General features: G+C 44.2%; 1 protein-coding gene across 1 annotated transcript in view; it reads right to left on the bottom strand.

Annotated features, from left to right (window-relative positions):
• Positions 1 to 22,072, bottom strand: part of LOC147016065 (uncharacterized) — an 88,657-nt gene that overhangs the window by 24,443 nt on the left and 42,142 nt on the right. Inside the window, exon 8 of the mRNA XM_085848753.1 lies at positions 6,361 to 6,503. Within this exon, the coding sequence (XP_085704879.1) occupies positions 6,361 to 6,503 (143 nt within the window). The remainder of the gene's footprint in view (positions 1 to 6,360; positions 6,504 to 22,072) is intronic.

Here is a 22,072-nt window from a genome sequence, read left to right as displayed (position 1 = left end):
GACTGGGCATCACGAGATTTGGAGCCCCTGCAGAATTCGACTGGTCCCTTTGATTTATTCATACAGTTTGTTGAAGGTAGGAAAGGCTGCTGCTCCAAGAATCTTTTTTACCGTGGACTACAAAATGGAGAGTCCGTGATAAAGTCCTGGCTTTGCTTCTCCACATCAACTGGAAAACTGTACTGCATCGCTTGGAAAGTCTTTGGAGGCGCTACTGTCCTGGGCGGGGAAGAATTCAATGACTGGAAGCATGCCAGTCGTTCTATCGAGGTGCATGAGCGTTCGCATGTACATCGTGCGAATATCATCCGCTTGTCAGACAGAGCAACATCCGCAGGTCGTGTGGACACTGAACTCGTCAACCAAGTGAGTGAGATTGCATCCCATTGGAGGAAGGTGCTAAAACGAAGTGTGAGCGTGATATCGTTTCTCGCTGAGCGTGGTCTGGCGTTCCGTGGATCGGATGAAATTGTTGGGTCACGGACGAATGGTAACTACCTTGGTTTAGTGGAATTACTTGTGGAATACGATCCATTTTTGGCGCAGCACATTCAGAAATAGGCCAACCAAGGTAGTGGCTACACCAACTACTTATCATCGATGACATATGAAGAGTTAGTCTCCATCATCGGAAAATCTGTTCTGGATAACATCGTCGCTCGTGTGAAAGAGGCAAAATACTTCTCTGTGTCAGTCGATTCTACTCCTGACATAAGCCACATAGACCAGCTCACAGTTATTCTACCATACATCGAGAACGAGGCTCCAGTGGAGCGTTTCATGACCTTTCTGAGCAATACAGGACACACTGGACTCCAGCAAGCGACGGCATTACTGGATTTTTTGAAAGCCACTGGATTGGACATCGCTAACTGCCAAGGACAATCTTACGATAACGCATCTAATATGAGTGGCCGATACAACATGATGCAGGGAATGATCCAACAGGAGAACCCTCTCGCAATATTTGTGCCATGCGTGACGCACTCACTGAACTTAGTCGATCAGTCGGCCGTGGGATGCTGTAGACCTGCAGCAGCATTCTTTGAATTCGTGGAACAAGTGAATGTATTTTTTACAGCTTCCACGTCATGCTACGCCAGATTATTTGATGCCCTGAAAGCCAAAGGTCTGCAAGTACCAAAGCGCCTCAGCGACACTCGCTGGTCGGCTAATTCTGATGCAACCCGAGCTCTTCTAGACGGTTACAGCGAAATCATGGATGTCCTCGATGAAATCGCAAACGATGAACAACTGAAGAGTGAAACAAGAAACACTGCCGAGACACTTCACCAAACGATGTGCACACTCGAGATAGGGTTCGATGCTGGTTTCTGGTATACTGTCCTTGGTAGATTTGATCGTACGAGTAAAACCCTTCAGTCACAAGCTACCGATCTCAACACAGCCGTGCAGCTCCTCAAGTCACTGGCGAGCTTCATGCAGTCATTACGCGATCAGTTTGATACATTCGTTGTTGACGGAGTGGAGCGCTCAGGTACGGAGGAATTCACTCGCGGATCGCGTAGACGAAAGCGTAATGTCCGCCTCGCTCCCTTGGACTACGGACACACTCCAGAAGTAGAACTAGACGCCAAGGAGTCCTTTCGCATCAGTGGATATGTTGCAGTGATCGATGAACTGCTGTCGCAGTTGGAAAAGCATACAAACGCTTACAGCGAGATGAGCGACAGATTTGGATTCCTGCGTGCTCTTGTTCAACTAGAAGTGGAGCAGATTCGAGAGTCATGCTCGAAGCTCGTCGAGCTGAATCGGAAAGATCTATCACCTGACCTCACAGAAGAAATGATTCAGTTTCAAGCCATGATGAAGGAGTCAGAGCCAGACTCGGGCCGTACTCAAGTTGAGACGTACAGTTTTCTCATCGAGCGAAAACTCACCGATACTTTCCCAAACGTGGAAGTGCTGCTTCGGATTTACCTCTCACTGATGGTGTCGAACTGCTCCGGGGAGCGCTAGTTTTCGAAACTCAAGCTTATGAAGAACCATCTTCGCTCCACGATGGGGCAGCAGAGACTGGTCAATCTGACCATCATTTCAACCGAATCCGATGTGCTCAATTCCATGCAGGTTGACAGTATCATATCCGAGTTCGCTGCCGCGAAGTCACGCAGGAAGCTTGTCCATTGATTAAGGCACCGTGTGTATGTTCATTGATGTGGATGTGGATGACACTGATGACATTAAGGCACCGTGATTCCTGATCAGGATCTGCAAAATCTATAGATACAAGTTCAGTTGTTGATAAAAAAGCAGTTATAATTTAAGTTGTTGATTAATCTCCAAGTTTGGGGGCCCCCCACAATCATTGTGCCCACGGCCCCCCACATGGTAAATCCGGCCCTGCCCCTCCCCCCCTCCCAAAGACCACCGGCAAAGATAAAATCACCCCAATACATTAATGGGGATCATGCTGATGTTATGGAGCAAATCTTGATGGAATCGGCCCACAATTATAGGAGGAGTAGCGCGACAAACAAACACACAAACACGGTCCATGAATTCTAGTAATGATAAGGGAAGAAAGGGGAAGTGATTGTGAATTTAACGTTCAATCATCATTTTCTTTTAACATTGTTCTTAACAAACGGGAACAGGAACAATGCAGGCATGATAGGCCAAATGGCAGTGACCTCTCAAAAGTTCCGTGTGTTTGTGTAACATTGTTAAGAACAGGAAGAAATGGGAAGGGAAGGAGAGAGAGTTGTAGGTGAGGATGCATGGAATTGGAAGAGGGAGATTGAGTTGCTGGGGAGGGAGGTGGGTGTGGACTTGGGGTTGGAAGGGGATTGAATACTTGGGGTTTTGGACAGTTGAGGACTTGAAGAAAAAAGGGGGTTGGGATGACAAAGTTGGCTTGGGGGAGGGAGGGCAGAGAGGGGACAGAGTTGGGATCGAGGGGTTTGAGGATTTGAAGAAAGGGGAAGGGCAACACAGAGTTAGGGTGTGGTGGGAGGGGGTTGACTGTGGGTTGGGGGGGGGGTGAGGGACCTGAAGTCATATTTTACATTATGCAGAATGAGTCCGTAATAGTCCCGTTGTGTCTTTTGGGTCCTCGGGTCTTTTGTACACCCTGGTTATTTTGGATCCTAGGGGTCTTTTGGGTCCTCGAGGTCTTTTGGATGTTTTGGTCTCTTGGATCTTCGGGGCCTTTTTTGGTCTTGTGGATCTTCAGGGTCTTTTTGGTCTTGTGGATCTTCAGGTTCTTTTTGGTCTTATGGGCACTTTCGGTTAAGTATTTCAGGTTACAATTGTGGGTGACATCATGTCAGCTGTCCAACCAATGTGTGAGGAGCGGATATGCAAAATTACAGATATACATAATCACATACACTTGCTCCATTATATGTAGATTTAGCTATGCTTCCTCACGACCAAGAAGGAGGATGCCATTAACAAATGCATATTGTGCTGGGATTAAATTCTGAATTCAGCATTGAGTTGCATAATTACTGAGACACGGCTATGTTGCTGCAGTGCCCCTGTACATTCGGACAGGAATTTGGAATTTGTTCAGCATTTTGGTAACAAATCACCTCCTCTTAGGAAAAGACACCGTAGGATCTTTAACGTCCACTATCTAATGCTAGCAGATGAGATACCAAAATGTACATCCATCCAAGGGATGGCATGCACACATCAATTCATCACCCTGCAGGCAAAACATGAGGATGACAGTTTTTAGCTGAGCCAAGCATCAAACCCAGAATAGACAACTCATTTTCTCCAACAGCCTCATCTCAGACGATCATATCGGATTCAGATCCGGTCACTCTACTTTGGACATGCCGCTTCTACTCTTCCAACAATGGATGGAGGCCGTCACTGTCAGACATGTGATTAGGGCCATCTCTCTTGACATATCTCTCACTTTTGATGTCGTCTGGCATTCTGCCCTGCTCTCCAAACTTTCTGCTGATGGAATCCAAGGCCAACTCCACTCTTGGATTACCGTACTGACATCATCCACTCTCGTAGCAAATGTGTGGCTCTCAACGGAACACTTTCTTGTCCTCTCCCTATCAGGCTGGAGTACTACAAGGCAGTGTTCTCGGCCCCATATTATTCTTAATCTTCATCAATGATCTCAATTACGATGGAAAATTCTATTTTTCTCCTTCCTGATGACTTCACTCTCTGCTGTGACACCTCTCAACCTTCTGACAGACAAGCAGCAGCCTCTTCGCTCTCCTCAATCCTTGACAAAATCACAAACTGGTCAAACACTTGGAACATGTCTTTCAATCCTGAGAAATATCTCACACTTAGTCTCTCTCCCTCTCTATCTCTCTCTGAAAGGACCGTACCACAAACCCTTCCATTTACTTTCTCACCAACCCTCTCGAAGAGGTTCAGTCACTCATACTCTTGGGTCTCATGATCTCCCAATCTCATCTTTCATCCGCATCTCGATGGAGTACTGCTCTCCCCTCTGGGCTGGCTCCCCCACCATGCTTGACACTCTGGAAAGAAAGAGCATCAGGATTATTGGAATCTCCGTGATGAGGATGAGTCGATGAGCACATCACTTTCTCATTGCCGACAGGTCGGTGGTCTGTATTCTTCCGCCTCATTTCTTGACTTGCACCCTCCAGGTGTCTGCAGGATGCACACGGTCCACCAGCAAGCCTCTCCTCATGCAGCTACCTAAATCCAGAATCACTCCTCACCTCCACTTATTTATTTCGACTTTTTCCCTGCCTGTAGAACTGCCTTCCATACACTTCAATGTCATTCTTCCCTCCAGTTCTTCAAGACAGCTGTTCACCACCATTTCAAGTCATCCCCCATCCAAAATCATGATCTTTTCAATACCCATTCAGCCACCCCTCATCCCTACCAAAATTTTGCTTATGTATTCATCTTGTCCACCCTTTGCATTATCCTTTACCCCTCGCCGTTATCTGCATCCCTTGTATGCCCATCTCCATCGACTTTCTCCCTCCACCCTGCTGTTCGGGGTTTCCCCTTTCTCCCACTGTTCCCTTTGTGATATGTTCTGATTTTGTTCTGTGTCGTAGCTCTTCCACAAGCCTAGAGCATGCATATTAAAAAAAAATTTAAACTCAGATGAATGCATTATTATCTTATACATAACTGCTACAACTGGCAGAAGTCGACAAACAGTGCTCCAAAGGTGTCTTTTGAGAATGTGCTGGATTATACGAGGTGTGTTCAAAGAGTATCCAACCTTAATTTTTCGTGCGTAAACAAATGAAGCTAGGGAGGCGTGGTTTGGTGCACGTATGTAGGCGATCCTAATCCGTATGCTTGAATATTTTCCCGCCTGCAGAAGCTGTCAGTCGCCGACAGACCGCCGATGAGTGAGGAAGTGTAAGTGAGCGACGTCGGATTCTCGCTTTTGACAAAATGACGGAAAAACTTTTACAACGCTACTGCATCAAATTTTGTGTAAAGATTGGCGATTCCCAAGTGGAAACAATCCGCAAGATTCAACAGGCCTTCGGGAACGAAGCAATGGGCACCACACAGATAAAAGAGTGGTACAACTGCTTCAAAGATGGTCGCACATCAGTGGAAAGTGAAGCACGTTCTGGTAGGCCCTCAACATTCCAAAAGGAGATCGTCATTGACCAAGTGAGGACCTTGCTGATGCAGGATCGTCGAACCACGATCAGAGAACTTGCAGACAAGGCGGGCGTCAGCATTGGATCCGTTCATTCCATTGTGACTGAGGATTTGGGCTAAAGGAGAATTTCAGCGAAGTTTGTGCCAAAGCTGCTAACGATCGAGCAGAAGCAACTCCGTTTGGAGATCGCACAGGACATGCTGGAGACTGTGAACAGCGATCCCAACTTCTCCAACACAGTGATCACTGGCGATGAGACCACAGTGATCCATCATTTTGTCAAAAACGAAAATCCGACGTCGCTCACTTACACTTCCTCACTCATCGGCGGTCTGTCGGTGACTGACAGCTTCTGCAGGCGGGAAAATATTCACGCATACGAATTAGGATCACCTACATACGTGCACCAAACCACGCTTCCCTAGCTTCATTTGTTTACGCACCAAAAATTAAGGTTGGATACTTTTTGAACACACCTCCTACAGTCCAGTTGCCTTTGCTGGAGGATGCTTGGAAAACCCGCCTGTCGAACAGGATTGTTTTTCTGCACTTCTGTTTGTTCCACTCGTGTGTGGATCAGAAATACTTCCTGAGAGAAATGTCACAATAATGTGAAGTCATAATACATAAATGCGACTTTTTCTGGGAGTATGAAAGCAACTTCAGTGAAGCACAACTCAAAGTTCTCAAACAACATGCTATCTGGAATACTTATGATACCCGTCATATACTCAGGAATACAACATTACCTGTAGATGTCCGAGTGGACTGTGCATTTCTCATTGATGTCCATATTTTCTGGAGCAGTGTATATCAGACAAGTCGAGTGCTTGTCCTCAACAGCCTTTCGCTGGATGGAGGTGAATGTCCTTGCAAATTCAAAATCTGTCAACTTTGAGAGGGTGCAACATCAAGTCATTAACATCACTTTACTTCTCATTGTTTTATCATCATCATCACTTTACACACTAAAATTTATATGTACAAGCAAGCAATTATTATTTTATTTTATTTTAAATCTCGTTGGTGCTTGCCCCCGCCCCCTTAAATTATGCTGATGTTTGTTCCCTTCAAAGTAAAACCTTGAGACCATCTACATAATTATGATGGAGCAAGGTTTGACCTCAGAAGATGAAACTTTCAGGGATTAATAAGGGCACCCTGAAATTGTGCATGTGAAAGTTTTTGTTTGATTCCATCAAGTTCAAAAAGAAATACAAATTACCCATATTGCCATTTTCTTCCTTTGGGGGGGGGGGGGTGCAGTTGGAATTATCCGAGATATATAACCATGATGTATTATTTATGCACATAAACAGGACACAAGTTTTCACTTCATAAACGTAACCTGGGTCAATTTTATTTTCCGGAACGATCGAGGCAGCAGTCTGTTGCCTATACACTGCCAAAATTAAGGGATCTGTCAGAAGAATGTGTTGCACACGAAGAACAAGATCACCCAGAGGGTGGGTCCTCTGCTATGGTATAAATATTCATCAAGATAACAGCACGACCCCCAATGGCGGCAACTTTTAGTACACGATCCAGCATTCCTGAAAACAATACAAGTCAGCTCAAAGTTCACTTAACAATAAATACTCTCAATGCCATAGTACCATTGTTCCAATGGCCTGTCATCCAATTTTCACCACGAGTACACCTGTTCCCTGTTGGAGCGATAGGAAGGGGCATGTTATTATCCTCTCTGTGGTATATACATTACAGTAGATCTTGTCTCGGCTCCGTATTCTGTGGAGGACGCGATAAGCATAGCATGCCTCAAGGATGTCGGGATTCCTCCAGATTTTTCAGGTTAGAGTGTTAAACAGAAGCAGCGGCTATATAAAAAGGTAAGTCGAATAAAACGAAAAAGAACAAGAAGAAACCCACACATAGCATCACACAAAATCAAAGCAAATCAAAGATTCTGTTTGTCTGGCCATTTTACAACACGGCCTGAGTGAGTAGTAGAAGGAACAGCCGAGTGGAGCTGTTCATCCAGCACAACAGTGGGGGCAAAAATAGTGGCAAAGGTGATGTACAAGTGTGGAGATATTGTACATCTCCCAAGCAAGAACAGCCATTTTTTTTAGCAGGATTACCTTTGCTAAATTGAATGTAGCATTTAAAAGAAAAAGCCAAAGCATTTATTGGCATTATAAAATGCTCTTAGCAAGCTACAGTTCTTGACTGGAAGGAATCAAAGCAAGTAGTCTCTGTCTCTCTCTGTGTCTCTCTCTGTGTCTCTCTGTCTCTGTCTCTGTCTCTGTCTCTGTCTCTCTCCCCCATCTATCTGTCTCTGTCTCTGTCTCTGTCTCTCTCCCCCATCTATCTATCTATCTATCTATCTCTCTCTCTCTCTCTCTCTCTCTCTCTCTCTCTCTCTCTCTCTCTCTCTCTCTCTCTCTCTCTCTCTCTCTCTCTCTCTCTCTCTCTCTCTCTCTCTCTCTCTCTCTCTCTCTCTCTCTCTCTCTCTCTCTCTCTCTCTCACTCTCACTCTCACTCTCACTCTCACTCTCACTCTCACTCTCACTCTCACTCTCACTCTCTCTCTCTCTCTCTACAGCTGTTGCTCGCTTGGCACGTGCGTGCAATCGCGAAGACCTGTTGCTCAGTTCCTGGCGGTACGCACGGAGCCTGTGTTGCTTTCTCCTTTCCCTCTTCTCATTGTCTAAATGTTTTAGTTTTCGTTTTCTCTTGACCCCTTTCTCCTTGTTTTCTCTTTTCCATTGAGCGAGAGAGAGAGAAAGAGAGCGCGCACGGTAGGTGGTGTTCGGGTTTCTCAGAACCCCTCCCGGTTTTGAGGCCTGGTTTCCATCCGACGTGTTTTGTTAGTTTTTGCCATCGCTTTGGCTCCTTTAAATGATTCTTGGACCGCGTCCATATTATTATCATTAGTATTATTATTATTTTCCTCCATTCGCCAGCTTCGCTTGTGTATTGGTTTTTTTTAATTATTATTGTTATTATTATTATTATTATTATTTTTTTTTTTTTCTTCCCTGAGGCATTGAGTGTTATTACGCCTGAATCATGGCGACCGTTGAGCTGTTAGAGTCTTTAAGTCGGAAAAATGGGTTTTCGTGTACGCCACCACCCGAAATCTCAGTTGAAAAAGTTGTTTTGTGTGTCGGAAAATTAATCGGCATGCATAGTGTAATAGCTGCATCGAGAATGAATCAGCGTGTTGTTATCTTCGTCGCTAAAGAGGAAATGGTGGCGCAGCTTGTGGAGTCAGGACTGACTGTGGAGCCAGATATATTCCTCTTCATATCACCCCTCGATGTTCCATCGATGAAGGTACTCCTGTCAAATATTCCTTCCTTCATAAAAAACGAGCAGGTGAAGGCTGCTTTAGAACAGTATGGCACTGTGGTTTCAAAAATAACTTTCATTCCTGTTCGGTTTAAGGACCACAGCACAAAACATATTCTTTCCTTTCGACGTCAACTATTTATTATTCCGAAGCCAAACATTCGTGAGCTCGACGTGATGTTAAAAATTGAACATGAAAAGTTTACTTACCGCATCTTTGCTACATCACAGACTTTAGTGTGTTACAAATGTGGACAGTATGGTCACATGAAAAATGAATGCCCAAGGGGCATTGAAAAAGAATCAAGTAAAGTTGAAAATGTAAATGAACCTGAGGTCACTGGGGTGTCTACTGAGGCAGGGGAAAACTCTGAAAATCAAACAAATGCAAAAAATGAGTCTGGTTGGGTGACACGAGGAAAACGGAGGCACCAAAGTGCAGTTTTAGTCGAACCTTCTTCATACGCGGAAGCGGTCGCTGTGAAGAGGGTTTCACTCAATCGGAAAGAGAGTAACCAAAATCCTTCAGATGCTTATGCCTGCCCTCTCACATGTGATGACGAGGAGACTATGGAGCTTCAAAACAAACCATCAGTAGATGTCCCAGGCAGAGACGAAATTTGTTCTGGACATACAGAAGGTAGTCATACACTGAAGCAGGATGTTCATGCGGAGATTGTGTCTAACACCGAAGAACCAACTGTTGAAACCATAGTCGTGCCTAATACCTCAGAACCAGCAGTTCAGACTACAGTAGAGCCTAATAACTCAGAGCCATCTGTCCAAACTATAGTTGTGCCTAACACCACAGAACAATCTCACCAAACTGTAATTGCACCGAGTACCATAGAACTGCCTGTCACATCTACAGCCACACCCATTACCTCAGTGACTTTGAAGCAGACACCTGAAAAGTTAGAAAGAAATCTGCTTCCTGAGGATTCCTTTTTCGTGAAACCATTTCCAATGTCTGCTATATCTGTAAAGAAAAAGGAAGCTGAAATTGAACACGAGTCGTGTGATTCCGATGATACTTGTTCAATATCAGATTCTTCTGAGTTGGATGGTGCAGCTGGAGATTCACAAGACCACAAGGGCTTAAATGCCCCTGCTCCTGCGAAGGTGATCAAGTTCCTCCACAACACCTTTCGGAAAAAAATTAAGCTAACCGATTTCTTTCCGGAACTCGATAAATTTATGCTTACCGCATCCCTTATTACTAAAAATCCGGCAGCCTATGGCGCCAATGAATCCCACGTACACAGATTGAGGAAATATGTAACTCTGGCAAGGAAAGAACTTCAGTAACCAGTACCCACCTATAAAATACTAAAATGGTTCTGTCTCTTGCTTGTTTAAACATAAATGGGGGCCGCGCCCCTATACGTAAAACACATGTTCGACTGTTACTTGATCAAAAGCATGTTGATGTAGCTCTTCTTCAGGATGTGCGTTGTGGACCTACTTGTTCTGCAGAGTGGCAAACCACAATAAGGGGTTCTTGGTTTTTCAGTTCCTTTGATTGCTGCAGTGCAGGAGTTGCTTTCTGGTTTCGATCAAGTCTTTCATCGGACCAAATTGTTTTTCACGAATTCATGCAAGGTCATTTGGCTTTTGTGGTTTTTTCTTATGGAGGCTATAAAATCACACTATTAAATGCTTATGTCCCAAGTAATCCTGCAAAAAGAAACGAATATTTTTCCATTCTTGATGATTGTTTATCCCAGATTGATTTTAGTGGTCTCGTGTGCCTCGCTGGTGATTTTAATTGTACCTTGGAGCCAGCTCTGGACCTTAATGGCTCAGAACCCCACCCTGAGAGTGCAAAAGGGTTTGCGACAATTTTAGCAAAGTATAATTTGGTTGATGGTTGGAGATTGCAGCACCCCAAAGTTAAGCAATATTCGTGGTGTCAAGCTTCCAATAACAGGGTATCGTTCGCTCGCTTAGATAGATTTTATGTTAATAATGATTTTCGGAACTTCATATTGTCTACGGCAATTTCTCCCTCTGGCTTTTCGGATCACCACCTAGTTTCTTTAAAATTAACTTTTCCCTATCTTCAACGTAGGAGTGCCTATTGGGCTCTAAATGTTAGTCTTTTGGAAGACATTGTTTTTTGCAATGCTTTTAGGATCTTTTGGACTTCTCTTTACGGAAGGAAAAATACTTTTCATAGCAAGCTACAATGGTGGGATATTGTAAAAATCCACATCAAAATCTTTTGTCAGCAGTATAAACTTCATCACTCTCGGGATAGTCTTTCAAGGATAACGATTCTAGAAAAAGAGGTTTTAGAATTGCAAAGAAATCCTCTTGAGTTGAACAGAAATCAAGGATTACGTAAAGAATTTATAACTAAAAAAGAACTTCTTCACAGTCTTGTCAACGAAAGGGCTAAAGGGGCTGTAGTGCGGCTTAAGATTAAAAATTTGAGTCTTTTTGACACTTCATCAAAGTTTTTCTTCTCTTTGGAGAGGAAAAGTAAAGCTCAACAACTATTATCTGTACAATCACCTGAAGGAGAGGTAGTAAGTGAACCTAAGATGATTAAAAGAATTGTAGTTGATTATTTTTCTTCTTTATTCTGTGCAAAAAAGATTGATTTGAATGTTGCAAAAACCTTTATTGAACCTTTACCCAAGTTGTCTGAGTCACAACGAGCCTCTTTGGAGAGGTCCATCACGGTGGAGGAGTTGGGTCTTGCTCTTTCCAGTATGGCGTCCGGGAAAGCTCCTGGTCTGGATGGAAACCCCTGTGAATTCTACAAAACCTTTTGGGACATTATCGGACCCGAACTTTTGGAAGTACTCAAGGAAAGTTTTCAAGTTGGGGAGCTCCCCCTAAGTTTCCGGCGAGCCGTTGTTTCCTTGTTACCAAAGAAGGGAGACACCCAGTTACTCAGAAACTGGCGTCCTGTCTCCTTACTGAACACCGACTACAAGATTTTTTCAAAGGTCCTTGCCTCTCGCTTAAAATTGGTAGTCCAATCTTTGGTGCATCCTGATCAAACCTGTTGTGTGCCTGGACGATCAATATATGACAATCTTGGCGCTGTTCGTGACATTGCTGATGTGTGTGATCTTCTGCATAAAAGTACTGGCTTAATCTTTGTTGATCAAGAGCATGCCTTTGATAGTATAGATCATAGTTATCTATTTGCTATCCTAAAGGGTTTTGGTTTTGGTCGTATTTTTGTATCATATATTCAGTTGTTGTATCACAATATTTCTAGTTTATTCAAAATAAATAATGAGTTGATTCCTCCCTTTACTGTTACCAGAGGAATAAGGCAAGGGTGTCCCTTATCCAGACTCCTTTATGTTCTTTCCATTGAACCCCTTTTAGTTAAATTGCGTGAGAAACTTGTGGGATTCTCTGTCGCTCCGGACATACCTGCTATAAAAGTTGTTGCTTATGCAGATGATATCTGCACTACAATTCAATGTCAAGAAGATGTATCTGAACTACTTAAAACTATGAATAATTTTACCCTTGCTTGCTCAGCCAGAGTAAACTGGACAAAGAGTTATGCCTCCTTTTTTGGATTAGCAATGCATTTTTCCTTCCCAACACTACCTGGCAATTTATCCTGGAAGAATAATAGTGTTTACCATTTGGGTGTACACCTTGGTGATGCTCAAAGTATTCAGAAAAACTGGGATGGACTAACAGACAAAGTCTACTCCAGACTTCAGAGATGGAGGGGCCTTCTGTGCAAATTATCATATCATGGAAGAGTTTTAGTTATTAACAATTTGGTCTCTTCCATCTTGTGGCACAGGTTTATTGTCTTGCAGCCACCTGCATGGCTAATTAAAAATATTCAAAAACACTTAATCGATTTTTTCTGGGGTGGTATGCACTGGCTTCGACCAGGTGTGCTCAGCCTTTCTCGGAATGAGGGGGGGTCAAGGGCTTGTTGACATCACCAGCAGGATCATGACTTTCCGCATTCTTTTTGTGAAAAAGTTGCTTTATAACCACATGCCTTGGGAGAGTTTGACCCTTTGTTTGCTAAAGCAAGCGGGCCGGCTAGGATATGGCCGTGAGCTTTTTTTGCTCGACCTCCTGAAGATCGACGTGTCACCACTTCCTCTGTATATGCAGAGTGTGATCAATGCTTGGCAAGCTTTATCACTGCAACGTGAGGTCACTTCCTTTACTGCCTCGATGTTCTTAAATGAACCAGTTTTCTACAATCCCTGTTTTACAGGAATCCCATCCTCTAGGGCTTTTGTGCAACATTTTGTGGGGTCCAATATACTTCTTGTGCACAATCTGCTGGATTTTTCAAAAGAAAGATGGAAATCTGGTCATGAAATCTCCACCATTACTGGGTTGAAATCAATTCGGATAATTGGTCAGCTTTTTTCTGCTATCTTAAAGGCATTAATGAGTTTGGAGTGGGTTTCAGGAGTCTTTTTGATATTGTGGATTTGCCCAATCAATATGCCTTCCCTGTTTTGCTTTTGGACTGGGATGGCAAATCTGTACCTTTAAATTCCATTCAGAAGGGGAACCTGTATTCCTTTTGTATTCAGTATATTTTTGCTGATTCAGTTAAAAGTCCTTTCGGGATTCAATGGAAAGAACATTTGCCAACTTCGACCCCTCTTGTCCCTGCATGGAGAGGTTTATATACCCCCCCAATTTCTAAATGTTCGGGCGACCTGCAATGGAGATTAGTGCATTGCATCCTCCGTTATAATATCTTATTGTACAAGTTTTCCAATGAGATCCCGGAATTGTGCCCATTTTGTGAAAACAATGAAACGCTTTGTCATGCATATGTAGATTGCATAAGACTTGTCCCTCTTTTTCAGTTTTTGCATGATATTATTTTAAAGATGGGTCTTTCTTTTTCCTTGGTGAAATTTATTTATGGTTTCCCTATTTCCTCTAGTTTCAAATCTGAGACTGCTTTGGCCAGGTTTTTGGTTGCTGAAGCAAAAATGGCAATTTATAAGACAAGGAAAAAGAAGGTGGAATCTGCGGATGCTTGTTCTTGTGTTTTATTAACCTTTAGAACTTTAGTTGTGTCTCGCATTCAGCTTGATTTCTTTTTCTGTTGCAAGTCTGGGAGAATGCAGGAATTTGTTGACAAATGGTGTGTAAAAAAATGTTCTTTGCTCTGTTGTAAATGAATCACTTGAATTTCCTTTCTGATTGAAAATGTATGAATCAACCTAAAATGTTTTTTAATAATTGGTTGTTCATCTGTTTTGGTAAAATATTTTTTTCTACCTTTATAAATACCCTCTTGTTTGTTATAATATATTTTGTTTGCTTGCTGTGAAAAACAGTTAAGTGTTGTGCTGATGCCTTTGTCTCATTGGTGAGACACCTTTTTATACTTTTTAATAAAAGAATATAAAAACTCAATCTCTCTATCTCTATCTCTATCTCTATCTCTCTCACAGCTGAACATCTGGCTTTCTCATTGGCCCTTGTAACAACATTCTTTTTAAGCCTTGAGCCCGGAGAGGCCCGATCATAAATCAGTACTGTTTGGTATAGTTTAACAGCTGTTTCTACTTCCACCAGGAGAACGAAGGGTGAAATGCATTAGAAAATAACGTTCTTGTCACCCTAGCTTTTCTAAAGCCAACAATAACCAGAAACATTTCTTCTTCCTCATGAAAGATCAATGCTTTACCGGTCCGAGGAGAGAACACAGTACGGGGGGAGAGTTTTTTGTTTCTGTTACCTCAAAAGGGAAAATATTTCTGAGGATGGCATCTCAAATAGAACCTGATGAAATGGGGAAATCATGAAAACAGATGGCACTACAAGGGGGGTAGAACAAAGGGTATATATATATATCAACCTAAACTGCTGAGCGAGCCAGAGTTCGATTGAACTGACCGACTGCATGTATGCTGTGTCTTTCTCTCCATGGCCGTGTTTGATGTGAATTAAAGACTCTTCTCAACCAAGATCAGTGTGGACATTGCAAGATCTCAATCAGCAGTGGAACCTGATCTCAACATTTGGCGTCATGAACAGGATAAGACAGACCAGGGGGAGGGGGAACTGCTTTGTTGGTGAGACAAAAGAGGACAGAAGCTGGCCGGCTTAAAGATAAGGTAAGAAGAACTGCCTCTTTTCTCACACCAGGGCATACAGATTTGCTGCCTCTTTGTGATCTGTCCTTATCTTAAAAGAACAAGGGGAGAAGAGGCCTTTTGTACACACCAAAAATGGGGGCGAGTACCCCGGGAGGTTTTAGGGTCCGAGAGGAGATTGAGGGAAAACGCTGGAAGGCTGACCCGAGAAATCTCCATAGGACAGGGTCCAAAGGGGAGATTGAAGGAAAAAAAACCCTGGGAGGGTGACCTGAGAAATCTCAAAGGGACAAGGTATTTCTGTGGGAGATTGAGGACGTGGAAGGTGTGCAAGGGAGTGTGAGGGTCTGTGGGAAGGTGTGAAAGACACTTGACCCAGCCCAAGAACACCCCAGGCAAAAATAATGAACAGTCCAAGACTACTCTAGAAATTATCAAGGAAAAGTGGAAAAATAAAGTTGTAACGGAAATTATGGACCTAGGTCACGTGATCAATTAGAATTATGGTATGAATGATCATATAAAAGTACCCATATGTATTCCTAAGATGAGATTTGTTAAGATATGCAGATGTGAATAAGCCCGAACCAAACTTGAAGCTTGCAAGATGTGTAAGGAAGAAGCATGACAAATAAATAATGCTGAAAAAAGAAAAAAGAAAAATGAAGTGACAAATAAAGTGTTAAGATTGAAAGAACAAGTTGAGAAAACAGCTTGCCCCACCCATGCAATTCAGTGCAGGGATGGGGCAGTCAAGGGAGAATACCAGGAAACCCACCTGAAGGTTTAGTTAATCCGTCGAGGTTGTGTCCAAACCTGGAAGGTACGAGATCGCTGGCCACAACAAATGCCTCCCCGGTGAGGAGGTGGCCCGGAAAAAGCAGGCGGCAGGGAATGTTCCAGTGCAGCCAACTCAAAAATCGGAAAAATATCCATCGAAAGAACAGGAATTGAGATTAGAATGGGACAAACTTTGGGAATGTCGAATGTAAAGCGAACTGCAGAGAAAGCCAGCCTCCTCATGAAAAGGAAAGTGGGGGGGGGGACGGTGCCCCACTGTGGTGTGGAGGAATGTGTGCGCTTTGCCTGAAGGGTAAAGGGTGGGGGTCGTGTTCCCAAGCCAACGAAACTTGCCCTGACCTCTGAGATTGAAATAAAAAGTAACTTAATGCGAGGTTTTCATATAGAGTCAAAGAGTTCTGAAAAGTGTCAATTAATTTGTATACGTTTTAATGTGTGTGAGTACGTGAGGGTCGAAGCGCATACGCAGTTTTGTTGTGAATATGTGGGGTCATCTTGCTGGATGTGTTGGTGCCCTGCTGTGAAGTGTGGGCTGTGCGCGATCTTTGCTTGAGAGTCGGGCTGCATGAAGTTTGCGTGAGCATCTTGTTGGAGCAAATGGTCTGCAAAAGTGATTAAATAATAAGTGCAAGGTTAACGTTGGTTGGTTGTGGGTTGATTGGTCTTAATTCCAGAAGTCGGGCATTTGTTCTTGCTGCTGTTGTATTTTTGGCAGGGTGGAGAGGTCGTGCCTCGGTTCAAGTGTCAGCGCAGCTCTAAACTGCCACTCTGATGTTTCACATGCACAGCGAGATCTGCTAACATCGGTTTGTGGGCATTAAAGATCCCACGATACCTTTCATGAAGAGTCGGCAAATTATCGCAGGCACCCTGAACATTAAGCTACAAAACTGCTGCTCGAACGTGCAGGGGCACAGCTGCTGTTGTCATGATGGGCGTAAGTCAGAACTCGAGTCGTCATTCGTGTGCAGCACGTGGCGACAGACTAGTATCAATCGTCGCAAGGATGTGGCAGTGCCACGGATGCGGTGCCCCTCTACCAGTACACACATTGGAATGAGTGCCCATCTCGCCGACCTGGGTTGAATGAGGAAATGCGAATCGTGCAAGTGAGGTGCGGAGAGTGTTTTTGGGATGGGGTGATTTAGCATCGCGGCTGCCGAGGTTTGGATTGGGCTGGAGAGTAGTCTGAATTTTGTTATAATGCTGTTTGCGGGTGCAGTGCCATGAACCGCCTCGTGCATCGAGCCCAGCTTCGCCAGCCGTGAGCCTCTCCCAAACGCGGCAGGGCCGCATCAGCGGTGGGTCTGACGAGCATCGTGAGACCACGTGGACCGCTTCCTGTGCGTGGCCGCGCCGGGCCACATGTTTCTCGTGGCATCACTCCCCGTTTGGAGGGACACCCTGTTGGGAGTTTACTTTAGGCTCATGTAAAAGATAATTGAGAATTTGGCAGATTTAAAAAAAAACAAAAAAAAAAAACAATTACCATGACATGTTTGAATGAAGAATGAGTGAGAATCGCAACTGTGGCTGTGGACATAATTACATACGCAACTCAACCGGGCACAGAGAAAAATATTTATTTTATTTGGGCTTCAAGCCAACTGGCTGGAAAGCCCTATGGTTTCGTTAATATTATTATTAGGGTACCCAGTGTAATGGACTGGGTAACCTATTGTTTTTCTTCTGTTTAATTCTTATTGATTATTATTTATTCTTTTTCCCGCCGGCAATTTGCGGGTTCTTTCGTTTTAAAAATAATTTTCTCAGGAACGGTAAGTCCGATCGACATGAAATTTTCACCATAGTATGCATCTCTTTGATCAGCATACTTAATTGATAATTATGACGCCGTAAGTCACGTGGTATGGTGGCTATATTGGGTTTTCTCCAAAACCTAAAAACATCTTCTTCTCCAGAACGGATAACCCGACCGCCTCAAACTTTGCACACATTTGCGATGTTCCATGGGAATGTTAAGTTGTCAATTTGGTCAAAGTCGTTACATGATTTATATTATAAAAATGATGCAGATTAGCCTCATTAAATAAGCAAAAGAGTGTGAAAAATTGAGCGAATTGTACAGCTCTGATATTGATGGATTCAGATAATGCGAACCATTGCAGTTTCCATTGCCAGCTGTGAGAGATTATTCAGCAAGTTAAAACTAATACTTTCGTATTTGAGAGCCTCCTTGGCCAAGGCAGACTGTGACCTTGCTCTGCCGGGGGTAATTACTGACTTTGAACACATCGTAGATCAGTTTGTATCAGTGAATCAAGGAGTCATAATTTGTTAATTGAAAGATGAACGAACTGGGTTGTATTTTTGTACTGATGTTGTCGTAAAGTTATTTAAAAGATGGGTGTCAGTGGTTTGGACAAAAGCGCAATTTCAAATTGCCAGAGGTATTATTGGTACACTATGTGGATGATTGCAGGGAAAATATCTTAAGCCTTTTGGGGTACTGGCTGCCAAAGGCGATGACGTGCCAAAGGCAAATTACAACTGTGCAGGACCCAAGTAACGTATGGGGAACATGTGTTGAGTGGAACCTTGAGAATACTGTGAGGTAGTGGCTTGTGGACTATACTAAACGTTTAGAGGTGTTATAATAAAGAGGAAAATATTTGATTATATTTTGTTTTATTTTTGGAATGGCTATAGGTACCAGTGTAGACTATAGGTACCTGATCTGTGTCATAATGAAGACCTGTCCAGGATTGTGTCCAATAGCCAGGGAGACTGTTTGAGCAGCACCAAATACTTTGCAGAAGTGTGGTCCGAATGGATGAATGGATGATATCTGATTATGCAGTGTTGGATGACTCACTGTTAGAGTAAAAAGTGGTAATCGAAAGATGTTCGATACTGGACATAACTGTCAGGATATGTAGTGTACACTGAAAATAACATCTTGGAAAGTGATACTGTGCTAATTGTGGAATTCAATTTAACTGAGGGTGACACAATGTAGGGGAACTTTGGAAATAAGGGGGTATTTAATATTGCAAAGTGGGCAAGCCGAGAATGGTAAATCGATAGTAAAATATTCAGCACATATGAAGCAAAAGCTACAACAACGACATCCTCACTGGCTTCCTTCTACCATTGGCCTTTCTGATGCGCAAACGTGCCGAGTGCCTGTGGAGGGAGTTCCATTGGCAACCGACGCAACCATCCTACCTGGTGCTTGAAGCAGCATCGAGTTAGAGGTTCGAGTATCACCGAGCCGAATCATCAAGGGCCGCATGAGGCGGGAAGGTCCAAGCAAGCTTCTTACCTCCAGCTCACCTTCCCTCCAAGCGGGGGGTAAAGACTCGATAAGGTCTATTTCCTTTTGAGGGTACGTTTGGTGGAACCAACTCTACTGCTCCCTCTAGCGATCGTGCTCGCCGCTGATACCCAGCCCCCCACAACAATATGGTCTTAAGAAAGGGTAAAGTGGTTGCCCAAAAAGTTTGCTCGTTTTGGCTCATAAAAATGAGCTGCACGAGCAAAAGGGGGATGATGTCAAAGGAGGTGCTGAGAACATGGTGCACTCAAGGACTTGCAGAGGTGGGAGAAAATCGAAAATTTTAGTAGAAGCTATGTGTATTATCAAATGTTTGTGGTGTGTGCTGCCTTTTGGCTGTTGGTTGCATCACTGGTTGGGGCGTGACTGTGCTGCTGATGCGGTGCCCCTATTACCAGTGCACTGGTGTTCATTTTTGGCCAGTCTTGAAGGAATGACAGGCTGAGTTAGCCCTTTGGTGTTCATTTAGTGGTAAATTAAATTTGAGCTCAGGGCTCTCAAATCCCAGGTCACCATTGTAAGGGCAAGGCAAAACAGTACATAAAAGTATTTGTAAAAATGTCTGGAGAATATATGGACATATATAAATGAATATTAATTCTTGTGATGCTAATAAATAGTTGATGTTCGAACAGAGGAACGTCCTGAAGACGCATTGGACTGGACCCTTTTAGGTATTATTGATTACGCAAGAAGCTGTCAAGAAAATAGTAAGCCAATCATGGATTTACGCATCTCCCTGCAAAAGAGGATACATGAAGTCGTAGGAAGAAAGAAAGGAAATCTGCAAGTTGAAATGTTACTGGAGGTTTATAACAGATGTGGCAGTGCTTTTGATTAGCATGTGTACAATCGTGATAATATGGACAATAACAGATAGTGAGGGCATTTTTGGAATGTCATAGAGATCAGAATGTTTGGTAGGTTAATGGTAGGGGAAACAAGGAATGGGTTGTGGCAGGGTACGCAGGGAAGGAAAAGGTAAACATTGGGATCAATTGCATGAGGAAGGTGTATATGGGAAAACACTTATAGGGCCCTTATATACAATTATAAATCTCGTGTGCCACGGAATGAAGGGGACAAAGGCATTGTACGCCTGGAACAAGGAATATTGTTACATGAAGGGATAACTGGGACAAGGATAGATATAAGGATACGAATAAATAATCTTGCGGAATCCCAGACATCATTAATGGTATACAGTCAAAGCTCGTTACTATGCCACCTCGCTTCTATGCCACTCTCGCTATTATACCACTTTTGCTCGGTCCCGACAAAATTCAATACAAAATAAATTTACTATGCCACCCCCTACTCTCGCTACCATGCCACTACTGTGTGACTGTTAGAAGGCACGAGTCGTGAAAAAGTCTGTATTGCGCAGTGCTCGATTATCACACTCACGTCCAAAGGCGAAGCGACGAACTACAGTCCAGCTGCGCACAACATAACTCAATACGTACGCGCATAGTCAGACTGTGTCAAAACACGCGATTCTTCTCCCCGATGCCAGCCACAACAAGCCAATCACAACACGCACAACGAGACACAAAAAAGCGCAAGCACACACACAGACACGCAGGCACACGTACAACAGTGACATTTTTTTTCAAATTCAGCCCATAATGTCAGCTCAGAAACGCAAGCGAACCGACTTTACGCTGAAGGAGAAGAAGGAGATCATCGATGCGGCGAAGAAGGAGCCGAATCAGTCCAAGTTGGCCAGGGAGATTAGCAAGAAATGCGGCGTCGAAGTTAAGAGAACCACCGTGAAGGGCATTCTCAGCAAGAAGGATGCAATCGAGGCTGCAATCAAAGCTGGATTTCCATCGAAGCGCATGAAGTTGACGCAGGCTCACGACCCGAAGCTTGATGAGGGAGTGCTCATGTGGCTGAAGCAATCAAGAGGACAGAATGTGCCTGTCAGCGGCGATCTGATCAAGGAGAAGGCGATGAAACTGGCCGAGCTGATGCACATCCCACACTTCATGGCGAGCGACGGTTGGTTGGGCAATTTCAAGAAGCGCCACGGCATCACGTTCAAGACAGTGCAGGGCGAAGCTGGAGCGGTGGATTCGCAATCCCTTCTTGAGTGGCAACAACAGGTTCTCCGGCCCTTACTCAGGCAGTTCTCCGCAGACGACGTCTTCAACCTGGACGAGACTGGACTCTTCTGGCAGCTGCTTCCGAACAAGACCATGGCTTTCAGGGGAGAGCGGTGTACTGGAGGAAAGAAAAGCAAGCAAAGGATCACTCTTCTGGTTGGGGCAAACATGAGCGGCAGCGAGAAGTTCCCTCTTCTGGTGATTGGCAATTCCCAAGAAACCCCGTGCCTTCAAGAACAAAGAGATCTCGGTCAAGTACAAGGCGAACTCGAAGGCGTGGATGACGGCGGAGCTTTTGGAGGAGATGCTGCGTGTGTGGGACGGACGACTCGGCCAGCAGGGACGCAGAGTGCTGGTCTGTCTCGATAACTTCTCTGGCCACCCTCCCGAGCTCGAGCTGAACAACATCCAACTGGTCTTCTTCCCACCCAACACGACCGCCACCCGCAACCAATGGATCAGGGAATCATAGAGAACCTCAAGCGCCACTACAAGAAGCTGCTGCTATGCCGCCGGCTTGAGGCCATAGACGAGGGAAAGGAGTTCAAGTTCCACGTTGCTCGACGCTCTACACATCGCCCGGCGTGCTTGGGAGCAGGTCGGCAAGTCGACGATCAGGAACTGTTTCGCGAAGGCCAAGTTCATCGAAGAGGAGATCCAAACTGAGACACAGGATGCGGAGCTGCCTGACATCTGGGAAGCTCTGCCTGCCGAGGAAAAGATGCATGAGAACGAGATCGAGCTGTCTGACTTTCTCGAAGCCGACGAGCGCCTCGCGACTAGCGGGTCTTTCACGCTGGAGGAGATTGCGGAGGAGATTCTGTGCAGTGAGGAGCCGGTGGAAAGCGAAGATGACGAGGTAACTGTCGAG

The sequence above is a fragment of the Eptatretus burgeri genome, chromosome 12 (genome assembly GCF_056783735.1).
Source record: "Eptatretus burgeri isolate ZD-2024b chromosome 12, Ebu_testis_v1, whole genome shotgun sequence".
Classification (NCBI taxonomy): Eukaryota; Metazoa; Chordata; class Myxini; order Myxiniformes; family Myxinidae; genus Eptatretus; species Eptatretus burgeri.
The sequence above is the reverse complement of the archived record's forward strand: the minus strand, read 5'-3'. Positions and strand labels throughout refer to the sequence as shown.